At 39.5% G+C, this 15,395-nt stretch overlaps 1 protein-coding gene across 7 annotated transcripts in view; it reads right to left on the reverse strand.

Annotated features, from left to right (window-relative positions):
* The window catches only part of disc1 (DISC1 scaffold protein), a 64,307-nt gene that overhangs the window by 45,480 nt on the left and 3,432 nt on the right, over positions 1 to 15,395 (reverse strand). Inside the window, exons 1-4 of one of the 7 annotated variants that reach the window (XM_048203941.1) lie at positions 9,017 to 9,443; positions 8,556 to 8,681; positions 3,795 to 4,639; positions 3,502 to 3,571 (exon numbers count right to left, since the gene is read on the reverse strand). In XM_048203941.1, coding sequence (XP_048059898.1) covers positions 3,502 to 3,571; positions 3,795 to 4,639; positions 8,556 to 8,565 — 925 coding nt within the window. In that variant the 5' untranslated portion in view covers positions 8,566 to 8,681; positions 9,017 to 9,443. Of the gene's footprint in view, positions 1 to 3,501; positions 3,572 to 3,794; positions 4,640 to 8,555; positions 8,682 to 9,016; positions 9,444 to 13,097; positions 13,786 to 15,395 lie in introns of those variants that run through there. The other 6 variants (XR_007186665.1, XM_048203939.1, XM_048203938.1 and 3 more) reach the window with 6 other exon arrangements.

Here is a 15,395-nt window from a genome sequence, read left to right on the forward strand (position 1 = left end):
CTTTACACACACACAGAGATCAGAGTCTGGGAAAAGTCCAGTTATGTAAGTCACAAGGTTTGTTGGGCTCTAAAGAGGGGAAAAAGCTTCCAGCTGACAAATGTAGGTCAATCATCTGATCTGATCTAATTGAAGAAGTAGTTTTACAAGATCACATGGTGAAGATGTAGAGGGACGCTTTTGGGTAACTAATAAAGCAAGAGATATAGAAATTAAGACTATTTCCTTTCCACAATAAAATGAATCCATACAAGTCATGACTCCATGGAAAGCACACTGGTACTGCATGATGACCAACAGATGGCGCTGTTTGACAATGAAGCACAGAACTGTCTCAAAGTTATGGACTATTAATAATGTACTACATACTGTACAGTAAATACACTGTACTAATACTGTTAAAAAATAGCATGTGAAACAGCACACATGCAAAGATAAACGTCAAATGGGATCCTACTCAGAAAAAAATATTATATTATAATAAATCCTTATTTTCCCAGCATTAAAGTCAATCATGATTCATGAGGGCCTATTTGATCATAACTTTTATTATTATATTATAAACAATTCCGAGTAAAAAAATAACATATTAGACTTACACTGTAAGGAACAAAACAGAATGAATCGTAAGCACTAAATTCATGTGACAGGCGTGAATATTCTTGCTCTGAAGTGAGCGATCACAAGTTTGTTCACAATGTTTTTGGTCTGGTTTGAGGTCATCATTGCTGAGAATGGACAATCAGCCGGGAGTGTTTGGGTGTGTTTGCATGCCACATTAATGTGTTGAAACTCTGTCATCAGCTGTGGACTTATTTGGACATAAACTGGGCTGAAATTCACAGATAAGGTATGGAGTAGGAACATCCTTTAAGATTAAAATGTGAAGCAATGACAAGTTCTTTTTGATGGTGCAGTACATGATTTCTGAGAATCATTGTTGAACACTGTTGATTTTTGAAATCAACTCAAACAAACACACCCCTCCCTTCACTGCTCCTCCCCAAAATGCACAAACACGCAATGCAAGAGTGGATGTCTCTTTATCATAACAGAAAATAAAGCTGTGCGAAAAATAAAGCGAAGATGACGAATGAACAACAAGAACAAAAAGTTGGCTCACTCTCTCTCCTACCTCATCATGAGTGGACACGCCCCCTACTGCTGACTGGCTCACGCTCTCCTCCCCCATCATGAGTGGACACGCCCCCTACTGCTGACTGGCTCACGCTCTCCTCCCCCATCATGAGTGGACACGCCCCCTACTGCTGATTGGCTCAATCTCTCCTCCCCATCATAAATGGACACACCCCCTTCTGTTAATTAGCTCACTCTCTCTCCTCCCTCATCATGAGTGGACACGCCCCCTACTGCTGATTGATTCACTCTCTCCTCCCCCATCATGAGTGGACACACCCCCCAACTGCTGATTAGCTCACTCTTTACTGCTGATTGGCTCACTCTCTCTCCTCCCCCATCATAAGTGGACACACCCCCTACTGCTGATTGGCTCACTCTCTCCTCCCTCATTATGAGTGGACACACCCCCAACTGCTGATTAGCTCATTCTTTACTGCTGATTGGCTCAATCTCTCCTCCCCATCATAAATGGACACGCCCCCTACTGCTGATTGGCTCACTCTCTCTCCTCCCCCATTATGAGTGGACACGCCCCCTACTGCTGACTGGCTCACTCTCTCCTCCCCCATCATGAGTGGGCACGCCCCCTACTGCTGATTGGTTCACTCTCTCCTCCCTCATTATGAGTGGACCCACCCCCTACTGCTGATTGGCTCACTCTATCTCCTCCCTCATTATGAGTGGACACGCCCCCTACTGCTGATTGGCTCACTCTCTCTCCTCCCCCATTATGAGTGGACACGCCTCCTACTGCTGACTGGCTCACTCTCTCCTCCCCCATCATGAGTGGGCACGCCCCCTACTGCTGATTGGTTCACTCTCTCCTCCCTCATTATGAGTGGACACACCCCCAACTGCTGATTAGCTCATTCTTTACTGCTGATTGGCTCAATCTCTCCTCCCCATCATAAATGGACACACCCCCTTCTGCTGATTGGCTCACTCTCTCACCTCCCTCATCATGAGTGAAAACGCCCTACTGTTAATTAGCTCACTCTCTCTCCTCCCTCATCATGAGTGGACTCGCCCCCTACTGCTGATTGACTCACTCTCTCTCCTCCCCCATCATGAGTGGACACGCCCCCTACTGCTGATTGATTCACTCTCTCCTCCCCCATCATGAGTGGACACACCCCCCAACTGCTGATTAGCTCACTCTTTACTGCTGATTGGCTCACTCTCTCTCTTCTCCCATCATAAGTGGACACACCCCCTACCTCTCTCCTCCCCCATCATGAGTGGACACGCCCCTACTGCTGATTGGCTCACTCTCTCTCCTCCCCCATCATGAGTGGACACGCCCCCTACTGCTGATTGGTTCACTCTCTCCTCCCCCATCATGAGTGGACACCCCCCCAACTGCTGATTGGTTCACTCTCTCCTCCCCCATCATGAGTGGACACACCCCCCAACTGCTGATTAGCTCACTCTTTACTGCTGATTGGCTCACTCTCTCTCCTCCCTCATCATAAGTGGACACACCCCCTACCTCTCTCCTCCACCATCATGAGTGGACACGCCCCCTACTGCTGACTGGCTCACTCCTCCCCCATCATGAGTGGACACCCCCCCAACTGCTGATTAGCTCACTTTTTACTGCTGATTGGCTCACTCTCTCTCCTCCCCCATCATGAGTGGACACCCCCCCAACTGCTGATTAGCTCACTCTTTACTGCTGATTGGCTCACTCTCTCTCCTCCCTCATCATGAGTGGCCACGCCCCCTGCTGCTGATTGGCACACTCTCTCTCCTCCCTCATCATGAGTGGCCACGCCCCCTGCTGCTGATTGGCACACTCTCTCTCCTCCCTCATCATGAGTGGCCACGCCCCCTGCTGCTGATTGGCACACTCTCTCCTCCCTCATCATGAGTGGCCACACCCCCTGCTGCTGATTGGCACACTCTCTCTCCTCCCTCATCATGAGTGGCCACGCCCCCTGCTGCTGATTGGCACACTCTCTCTCCTCCCTCATCATGAGTGGCCACGCCCCCTGCTGCTGATTGGCACACTCTCTCCTCCCTCATCATGAGTGGCCACGCCCCCTGCTGCTGATTGGCACACTCTCTCTCCTCCCTCATCATGAGTGGCCACGCCCCCTGCTGCTGATTGGCACACTCTCTCCTCCCTCATCATGAGTGGCCACACCCCCTGCTGCTGAAGTTTGTTGTGGCACTCGGTCTGATCCACTTTCAACATAATTTCTCAGAAATCACTTATTGCACTTTTAATTATATTTTAGAAGAAATCAATTCTGTTTCAGTATTTATACTAAATACACACATACTTTTAGCTCGAGAAAATCAAACTTTCATTATAATAATAATAAATCAAACAAGCACTGAGCATGTAATATGTCTGACCTTTGTCATAGTCGTCGTCCAAAACCGCTTTGTGCTGTAATCTCTGAAGCTTCGTCATTATGGACTCAATCTAAAGAGGGAAAATATTGTACCTATTAAGCTCACTAAATCATATTTTTTATCTATACGAAAATATCTAAGGCCTCTAAATTATCAGCATGATCAAAAACTTTGGACTTTTTTAGCAAATAAAAGGTTATGAGCAATAGTTGACTTTGCAAACATTATTAAACATTAATAAACTGTATAATATAATTATGGAGATATCTTAAACATTGTTGTGTCGTACTGACCTTGGTGTTTGTGCGATTGTTCTGCAGACAGTCTTGCAGAACATCCTCGTACTTCTTTATCAGGCCGTCCCGACTCTGGTCTGAGGACGGGGTGGCGCTGTCGTAGCCAGAGGTGACCGACGAGGCCGAGGTCGAGTCTGACGAGTCAATCGAGATCGAAGACGTGACTTCGGGGTCCAGAGAGCCAGAGTCTGAGTCCTGGATGTTTCCTTTTGCATAAGACGTGATGGAGGACGAGGTCTGCATGTCCAGGTCTGCTAGCCACAGATCTCGGTCCAATAACAGCCCTTTTTGTGGCACCGCCTGACCAATCGAGCAAGGCAAATGTCTTAATGTGAAACCCTCATGTCCTGATTGGCTAACTGGAACAGAGCTGATCTCTGAGTGATTTACTAAAGGAGCGAGAGGTTTTAAAACACCTGAGTTTGAAGTTTCAGACTTCAGTTGGTCCCATGAAGTCGATTCAGATTGTTTGTTTACAGATTTGGATGAACCGTTTGTGCTCGCATCTAAAACATCACTAGTTTCTAACGACTGCTGAATGAAACTAAAGCTCGAATTGAAAATGTCACGTGATTGCATTAGAGAATTTTCTTCTCGAGTTTTGGAAGAATCCGAAGAGTTGTCTTTCTCGAAAACATCCTTATGCCATTTCTCACTAGAGCGTTTAGAAGCGCTCTTCTGAGTGTTCTCATTAGTAGACGAGCCAATGGGAGTCTTGGAATGTTCTCGTTCAGAATCACATGACGTTCTGGCAGCGTCCACCTGGTTAAGCGGCTCTGACCGCATGTATCCCGGCCGTCTGAAACTCCACCTGCGATGGCTTCCCGACGCTGCTGCACCACCTGTTGAGAACAGATTACCGGTTAAACGTCTTAGTCTTGATAATAAACCATGAGAGGTACTTGGACATCTGACATGCAAACTTCCCACAATGGTATTTTTGTAAACAAATAATGACCCATGACAGCTGCAGTCATGTGGTTCAGCTGTAAAATCTCCCTGTGATCAGTGTGTCTGTCAAATGCAATACAGCTGTTGAGAAATGAAACTAACGGGCACATCAGGAAATGCACAGTAAAAACAACTATCAGTAAATAATGGTACTTTTTTTACATTTAAAATATGCATTTTTTTGTGCATTTTACACTTTAATTTTACACAAAACTTTAATGTAATTTTAAAAAAAAATGAAAATATTTGAATTTAAAAGTTTAATAAATTATATCAGTAAATAATTGTACTTTTTTATATTTAAAATATGCATTTTTTGTGCATTTTACACTTTAATTTTACACAAAACTTGAATTAAAAAAAAGAAATTAAAATATTTGAATTTAAAACAGTTTAATAAATTATATATCTGTAAATATTGTACATTATTTACTTACATTTAAATTGTAAATATTTTTGTACATTTTACACTTTCATTTTACACTTTAATGTATTTTTTATTTTTAAATAGTTGAATTTAAAACTAACAGGCACATCAGGAAATGCACAATAAAACAACTTTAAGAGTTTAATCAATTATATATCATTAAATATTGTACTTTTCACATTTAAAATGTACATATTTGAGCATTTTACACTTTAATTTTACACAAAACTTTAATTTAAAAAATATAATTGAATTTAAAACTAATGGGCACATCAAGAAATGCACAATAAAAACAACTTTAAGAGTTTAATTAATTATAAGTAAATATTGTATTTTTTTTACTTTTAAAATGTACATTTTTATGCATTTTACATCTTAATTTTACAAAAAAAACTTTAATTAAAAAAATAAATAAAAATATTTGAATTTAAAACTAATGGGCACAACAGGAAATGCACAATAAAAACAACTTTAAGAGTTTAATCAATTATATATCAGTAAATATTGTACTTTTCACATTTAAAATGTACATATTTGAGCATTTTACACTTTAATTTTACACAAAACTTTAATTTAAAAATATAATTGAATTTAAAACTAATGGGCACATTAGGAAATGCACAATAAAAACAACTTTAAGAGTTTAATAAATTATATATCAATAAATATTGTATTTTTTTACTTTTAAAAATGTACATTTTTGTGCATTTTACATTTTAATTTTACACAAAACTTTAATTAAAAAAATAAATAAAAATATTTCAATTTAAAACTAATGGGCACATCAGGAAATGCACAAAAACAGCTTTAAAAATGTAATAAATTATATATCAGTAAATATTGTACATTATTTATTATCATTTAAATTGCAATTTTTGTACATTTACAGTAAATATTGTACTTTTTTACATTTAAAATGGACTTTTTTGTGCATTGTACACTTAGAATTTACACAAAATTACCATTATAACAGATGTATATAAAATATTATCCTTACTGTATGGAACTGTATTTTTATTGCTAAGAAACATTTCAAAATTAATATTAAATATAAATATTAAATCAATAAAAAATAAATATTAAATATATATTAAATTAAATACGTATTATTTGCAGAAACCCTAAAGAGTTTTATAATAAATTACACAATGCATTTAAAAAGAAACTTCATTAAGAACCATTAATCTTCTAAGCAATGAAACGTTCCTCTAACCGAGTGAAACTGACTGCAAGATTAGCTGAAATGAGTTAATGAGTTCAAACACACAAACGACAAGCCATCAGAAAATTACAAGCCCCAAAACACCAAAGAGAATACAAGTATAAAACCAAAACCTCTACATTTCAAGTCATGAAAACACACTGGTCTGTTCTGTGGGTGAAGGGGACGGATCAGTGGAAACACTCAGATGAACTCTTTGTCTGCAGCTGTGATTGGCTCATTTAACGCGTTTCCCACAAACCCTCACTGCAACGAATGCAGAATCCATCCAGCGTACAGAGCGAGAACAGCTGCAGCGCCGTTAAACGCGTCTCTCGCAGATCTTTCAAACATAAACACACAAACTCACATGGGAGAAATAACAGTGAGTCCATTCACAGGACTGTGAGAGCCGAGAGCACAGACAAAACCTGACCTCTGAAAATAGAGGGAAATAGAAAGTTTATATCACTGATTTCTATAGTCTGAAATGGTGTGCACATATCGTAAGGCAAGAAAATGATGCCAAGACTCTTTTTATCTTCTAACATTTCGGTCTTTCCCCATAAATTACACTGAGCTAATGAAGAGCAGATGAAGTCACGGCTGAAGAATGTTTTCTAGAGAGAAAGGAAGAGCTGCTCGAGCGATGCTGACAAAAGGACAGGGATTTCCAGGGATTTTTTTTGTCACCCGACCCCTTTTGACAAGATATTTACTTGAATATTTCAATGTGCCTGATTTGTTAAAGGATTAGTTCACTTCAGAATTAAAATTTCCTGATAATTTACTCACCCCCATGTCATCCAAGATGTTCATGTCTTTCTTTCTTCAGTAGAAAAGAAATGAAGGTTTTTGAGGAAAACATTCCAGGATTTTTCTCCATATAGTGGACTTCACTGGGGTTCAACGGGTTGAAGGTCCAAATGTCAGTTTCAGTGCAGCTTCAAAGAGCTCTACATGATCCCAGACGAGGAATAAGAGTCTCATCTAGAGAAACCATCAGACATTTTCTAAAAAAAATAAACATTTATATACTTTTTAACCACAAATGCTCATCTTGCACTGCTTTGTGATGTGCCACGCATGACGTAATCATGTTGGAAAGGCGGAAGTATCACGGTAGGGCAAAAAACTCCATCTCCTCCAACTTCAAAATCATCCAACATCATTGTTTTACCTTTTTAGTCTTTGCATGTTCACTTTGTAGACACTGGATCGGTACTTCCACCTTTCCAACATGATTACGTCATGCGTGGCACATCACAAAGCAGTGCAAGATGAGCATTTGTGGTTAAAAAGTATATAAATGTTTATTTTTTTTAGAAAATGTCTGATGGTTTCTCTAGATAAGACTCTTATTCCTCGTCTGGGATCATGTAGAGCTCTTTGAAGCTGCACTGAAACTGACATTTGGACCTTCAACCCGTTGAACCCCAGTGAAGTCCACTATATGGAGAAAAATCCTGGAATGTTTTCCTCAAAAACCTTCATTTCTTTTCCACTGAAGAAAGAAAGACATGAACATCTTGGATGACATGGAGGTGAGTAAATTATCAGGAAAATTTAACATTGGTCACACAAATGTGTCTCCGCAAAACAAATATAAATCTGATCCTCTTTTCACAAGATGTAATATAAGTCTCTGGTGTCCCCAGAATGTGTGTGTGAAGTTTCAGCTCACAATATCCCACAGATCATTTATTATAGCTTGTCAAATTTGGGTGTGAGCAAAAACACGCCGTTTTTGTGTGTGTCCCTTTAAATGCAAATGAGCTGCTGCTCCCGCCCCCTTTCCATAAGAGGGCGGAGCTTTAACAGCTCAACAACAACAAAGCTGGAGAATCTCACGCAGCCAAAATGACAAGTGTTCAGCCTTACATTGTTCAAACCGGAGTCGACACTGATGGAGAGACTCAGGAAGAAGTTACAACTTTTAGACGTTTCTGAATGGTTAGTGGATAAATTTATGTAGTTGCTGTGGAGTTGATTCAACTCATCCACTAGCATGTGCCGTCATGTTCATCTTTTGCACAGATAGAAAGAAGATTCTTTTTAAACAAGATGTTTAGAATGAAGAATAGCAGCATGAATGAAAACATCTTTGCAATGACTATACAAACACGAGCCCATCACAGTTCACACCTTCACTCCAATTACAACCACAACTGAGACTCACCATCCACCATCTGTCATGAACACTGTCTAGTTCAGCTCGACTAGAGACCGCACGATAGAGAACACTACTCAAAAGGGAAGGAAACGGTCGCAAGTCTCTTTAAAGACACATGCTTGTTATGATTCCCTAAAAGAAAAGATGAAACGATCAAGTAGAGAGGGAAATAAGAAGTATGTATACAGGAAATATCTGTTTTATGTTCCGTTTTATGGTCAAGCAGGTGAAAATGGTGCATCTAAACAGTTTTAAGTTAAGTAACAGCACATCTTTTCTCAACAAGACACATGCATTGAGGAATCATTCATGTCTGTTTGAAAAACAACAAGTATGTGCAATAGTAACAAATACTTGACTTTGCAAACACCACTAATTACTGATAAATGGTTCAAACGCCACACAGCCTTCAATCACTATTAAAAAGCCAGTTTTCAAGTGTCCCTGAGAGAAACGTGTGTGTTTACCTTTGTCGATTAGAGAGGCCCTCTCCAAACACACTTCTGCTTTACTCGGCCTCCCATTGGCCGAATGCTGAGGAGCTCATAAAGAGGAAAAGGGAATGTGAGGAGGAGTACAGCAATCCGCTTCAGACTCTGGAGACGTTTCACTACGCTTACACATGCAAGTATGGTGTGACTCGTCCAGTGACGGCATTGAGCGTTTGAGGAAGTGAGAGTTCGATGGACAAGTCTTTTCCTCTCTCCTTTTTAACACAACAGCTAAGATGATGGTGAGAGAAAGCTCAGCTCTCTCTGCGCCCACAACAACCTTCAGGAGGAACATGTTGTTCACACCAGTGCTGTTATCGGCAACTAAATCTAAAAGCAAAGCATTTTTTAATAAAATTGAAAAGAAAGAGATGATTTGAGGCATGAATGAAATGTTTTGGTAGTTTTAGTGCATTTTGAATGTGAGATTAACTGCTGTGCCAAGCTGAAAGTTGGTTAGGAGAACTGTGTGTTTTGAAAAAGTGACTTAAAGGTGCAATATGTAATATTTTTGCAGTAAAATATCCAAAAAGCACTAGGCCAGTGTTATATATTTTGTTCACTTGAGTACTTACAATATGTTTGCAACTATTTGTGAATCGTGAGAAAATTGCAATTTTAACCAAGGCTCTGGGACGTGTGAGGAGTCACCTGTCAATGGCGTCATACCCGCGTTACCCTCGGTTTTTTGGGTTTTATTTTGTAGAAACCATGGAAACACCAAAGACGCTTTAATATTTACATGTTTTAATAGACAAGGGAACAACTGTTTTGATGTGTTTATAGACAGAAAACTAATTATTGTTATATAGCTCAACACGTTTAGTCTTATTGTTTAAATCTAATTTTCTTGATTTTTTGCGAGTGCCATGCTTTACCATGCCTCAGAGAAAAACACTATTTTGTGAAGTAGCTAACATAGCATAATCAAATGCAGCTTTATTTTTAGTAACCGTAATACAGCATTTTCTCCATCATACAATGCATTTTAAAATTAATTGCATGCCATTTATCAACACAAGCCATCCAGCATTTAATATGATATTGTAAAATCGATCTATCTTACTGCAGTGTGTAACAGTGTCTCACAGCAGCCGCCGAGTGAACGCACAGAGTAACGTTATAACATCATTTTCAACACTCTCAAATGTATCTAATATGATAAACAGAGCTGTGTTACCTCATACTCATGACCGGAAGAGCGGAAGCGGCGCCGGCGACTGTGTCATAATAAAAGTCCCGCTGCTCGTGAGGCGTGTGTTGATCAATCGCTCCAGCTCCTCGTTCAGCTCCACAACATTCGCTCCTGCTCTGCTTCATACTACAGTAACGTTAATAATCGCATCCATGAACATGATTTCTTCCCGACTCCAATCCCTATTCTTTTGCACGTCCGTTGAGATGGAGACCACATGTCCAAAGATTCCACTCTCAAACTTGACGTCATCAAGCTACGCCTTTGTTTTGAATAGGCTTCTAGCGACCTCTAGCGGACAAAATTATTACATATTGTACCTTTAAGTATTAAGAAATGTGTCCAAGAGACAACAACAACAAAAAAAAAACTTAAGCGAAAATTAGAAATGTTGCTTTGTTTTATTTAATAACCGAAATAAATCTAAAACTGAAATAAAATAAATAGTGCTGCCAAAATTAGCGCCAGATTATTTATACAGTTTAATCGTGTTAAAACTTATTGACGTTAACACAATTGACGTAGCATCTGTTTTTTCCATCATAATTTGGCCGCCGTTACATTATATGATCACGCTCTTATTCACGCAAATGATTTTAAACCATTCAAGCACCACATGACAAACGAGAACGCGCTGTCTGCGAATGTCGTGTCATGTGACGCCTGCCAGTATCGAGTTCTCTTTCGCGCTTGAACAAACAAGAACACACAGAATTATGACAAAATGCCCGTTTTGTGGAGTATCCTCATAAGAGCAGTCTTGAATTAGTTAAATAATGTCTTAAATGAACTTAAAGAGTTGAAATGAGATGCGCGTCAGATCTGCGTCATGTTCGGCAGTGGCAGCCATTAAACAAACATTTAAAATACACTGTCTTTATGTTGTTTCTACATTAATTTGGAGAGTAACTGAAATTATTACAATATAAAAAAATATTAAAAACTCCAAAGTTTTTAATCGTGATTAATTACAGGAAAAAAATGTTGATTAGTTGATTAATTTTTTAATCGATTGACAGCACTAAAAATAAATTAAGACTATTTAGAAATATTTAAAAGACTAATAAAATTACAAAAGCACAAAAAAATGGATGGATGGATGGATAGATAGATAGATAGATATTGTGTAGTTTGTTAAGTTAGGGACTCGTGCACAGGGGAATTTGACAAACAAAAGAATCCCTCCGTACTGCATTTAAATTTAGCAGCTGCAGTTCTGCTGAAGTTCTGGCAAAGGTTTCGACGCACTTCCTGTTCACTCAGAGACACACGCAAACCAGCTGAAAATGACTTCACACACACACACACACACACACACACACACACACACACACACACTAAACTATGTGACCAAGGAAACTATTTGAACATAAACAAATCCGATGATAAAGGAGAAAGAGAACTATGAAAATGTAACAGAAAATGAATCTAAATAACACACTGTTACAGGAAAATTCCAAAATGGAAAATGATGTCATTCCAAACCCATTTGTTTGAAATGAATGAAGCTGAACGGCGTTGGTTTTCACATATCTCATAACCAGCAAAAATGAGACCTTTTTTGGCTTTTGTTACATGGAAAAGAGCAGCGTGAACTTCTGCTAAATACCTTATTCATGTTTCACAGAAGTAGGGAAAGTCAAATCGCTTTGGAATGACATGATGTTGAATAAATAATGATAATATTTTCATTTTTTGATGCACATTCTGTAAAAATCCTCCAAGGCTGTAAACTTATTTTTCAATCTGACAAACATAAAGATGCTCAAACTGCCCTGAAGATCAGAATCATGCATGTAAGAGCAGAACAGAGACATATTGACAACACAGATGCATCCATCTCAGTAGCTTCTACCGACTCTAATCCCAATGGCTGTCGACCCTAATCTATGCTGCCATGCCAATTAGTAACATGCCAACTGCTCATTACAGCACTGCAACTCACAAATGCTTAAGTATTTTACTATACAGATTGTGACATTGCAAGTCTGATGGAAAAGTCTATTTGAAATGCTGTTTGCTCACGTTACTCTCCCACATCTTGATCTTGTATTCTGCGAGTGTGTTTACATGAGTTTCACGTTTCTCTAGAGCCGCCTGCCTGTGGGTACCAACAATATTATGTCTGAAAGCGAGATCTGAATTGCAAAGGGTTGTTATGATGGGAAAGGATCTTTCTCACATCACGGTTACTCGTGAAAGCCTTCTGATGGATGTTTAAAAATAATTCAACCACCAAACCTCCAGCTGCTCATGTATTCTGACACTGTTTGGTGAACTTTGATGTGGGAAGAGAGAAATAATGGAAAACAACGTGTTCCCAAAGATCATATTTCACATTAGAAATATCAAGACATGATTGTTTCAGATGGTAACAGCATGGTATTTTATATAAGGTGAATTCAGGGTGATTTGGACACTTTTTGCCATTGAAACTTAATTCACACTATACCATAGTGCATGTTAAACAGCAACAATATAACATTCAAAAACATGGTAAAATCATCATGGGACATTGATAATACACCATGACAACTGTATATACCATGGTATTCATTTAAAACTCACATACATCATATTATGTCCAATAAAACATAATATCATGGTAACTTTTGGTACTTTTTTGTTAGTGTCTCAATTTATTACATGATATTAGATGAATGATTAACATGTATAATGAAAAAAAAAAAAGGATTTGAAATTGCTAGTTTTGCTGAATTAAACGGGATATTTTGAAGTAGAAAGAATGAAATAGTATTTTCTTGTAAAACTTACTCCACTGACCTTTGTTTTATTTTGATGCACTGTTGTTTTCATGCACTGCTTATGTATATCAAGAAACACCATGGTATTTTGCCTTACCTGTCCTCACAGCGCAGCGGTAACAAGTGGATTCAGTGTCCATTTTGTGTGTTTTTGAGTTGTTCTCCACCCTTATCATTCCTGCGAACATCATGGTGGTTTAAAACCGGTAAATCCACGGCACTAGTTGCGGAAAGTTAAACTCCAAACGCCGCGCATGTCATCCTCCGATGGGCGGCGCGTGCGCTATTGCGCGTGAACCCGACGCCGTTCACTTTCCTGGAGAAATACGAAATATTACTTCACATTTTCCACATAATAGTCCGCAGATAGAGGGGTTGTCAAATATGTCAAATTGTCAAAACTCAGTCGATGCTTCAGGAAAAACAGATCCACGAAAAAAAAAAAACAATCGCAATTTAAATGGCGAGTTTCCTGCGAGAGGAAAAGGCTGTCGGGAAACCTGAAGAAAGTTCGCCTTTGTGTCTCTCTGTTTAATGCATATCAAACACCTCAAGGTTCTTTATTTTATTTCCTTTTTCCGGGTGAAAAACGAAGCCATGGTACATGGTTGTCAAACAGCAGACGAGAGCCGGATAACAGCCGCACTTTGTCCCGTTATGTGGCGCGCTGTGAACGAGCTTCTGTGACGTCTGCTGGAATTTGACTCCTCTGATTCACTCCGAAGCAAAACTCCCATCAGATACATGTACTGGACGGGCTTCACATTTGGACACGGTTAAGGTGTCTGAATGTCATTACAAAACATCAAACTGGCATTTATTGCAAAGAAATATGCAGTAGATAAATCAGAAGTGTGAATATGCAATAAATAGCCTTGAAAATTATATCTGAAATGCACCTGACACGTGTGAACTTGACGTCATCCACTAAAAAACACCAGCTGATTCAAAAACATGATGAAGAAAAATGAAGTTATTGAGGAGAAAAGATTCTTGATTTGTTACAGTTCTGAGAATATATTTTAATATCCCAAGTATTTATTCTGTTTCTTTTTGAATAAAATAAAACTTTATGCAAGGCATCAGGCGTTTCCATCACGCGAAAAGACCTATGCGACACTCGTTTAGGTGACTCACATTGTACCATGCCATGTATGTTGCCTTGCATAAAATTAAACGATATACAGAACAATAACGAATTTAGAAAACATATACAACCCTGTATTTTACTGAAGACATGCACCAATTTGACGGAGCTGCACTGCTCTCTCCTGAAGAGGGCGCTAAAAGCCTGCGATAAATAACTCAACCCCTGGGTTGTTACGTCTGACCCAGGATCTGGGTAACACAAAAACTACCCAAACGCTGGATTGTTACATCTGACCCAGGAGCTGGGTAACACAAAAACTACACAATCACTGGGTTGTTACATCTGACCCAGGATCAGAGTAACACAAAAACTACCCAAACGCTGGATTGTTACATCTGACCCAGGAGCTGGGTAACACAAAAACTACACAAATACTGGGTTGTTACGTCTGACCCAGGATCTGAGTAACACAAAAACTACACAAACACTGGGTTGTAATGTCTGACCCAGGATCTGAGTAACACAAAAACGACCCAAACACTGGGTTGTTACGTCTGACCCAGGATCTGGGTAACACAAAAACTACACAAACACCGAGTTGTAATGTCTGACCCAGGATCTGAGTAACACAAAAACGACCCAAACACTGGATTGTTACATCTGACCCAGGAGCTGGGTAACACAAAAACTACACAAATACTGGGTTGTTACGTCTGACCCAGGATCTGAGTAACACAAAAACTACACAAACACAGAGTTGTAATGTCTGACCCAGGATCTGTGTAACACAAAAACTACACAAACACTGGGTTGTTATGTCTGACCCAGGAGCTGGGTAACACAAAAACTACCCAAACACTGGATTGTTACATCTGACCCAGGATCTGGGTAACACAAAAACTACCCAAACACTGGGTTGTTACATCTGACCCAGGAGCTGGGTAACACAAAAACTACACAAACACTGGGTTGTTACGTCTGACCCAGGATCTGAGTAACACAAAAACTACACAAACACAGAGTTGTTACGTCTGACCCAGGATCTGTGTAACACAAAAACTACACAAACACTGGGTTGTAACGTCTGACCCAGGAGCTGGGTAACACAAAAACTACCCAAACACTGGATTGTTACGTCTGACCCAGGATCTGTGTAACACAAAAACTACCCAAACACTGGGTTGTTACATCTGACCCAGGATCTGTGTAACACAAAAACTACCCAAACACTGGGTTGTTACATCTGACCCAGGATCTGGGTAACACAAAAACTACCCAAACACTGGGTTGTTACGTCTGACCCAG

The sequence above is a fragment of the Megalobrama amblycephala genome, linkage group LG10 (genome assembly GCF_018812025.1).
Source record: "Megalobrama amblycephala isolate DHTTF-2021 linkage group LG10, ASM1881202v1, whole genome shotgun sequence".
NCBI lineage: Eukaryota > Metazoa > Chordata > Actinopteri > Cypriniformes > Xenocyprididae > Megalobrama > Megalobrama amblycephala.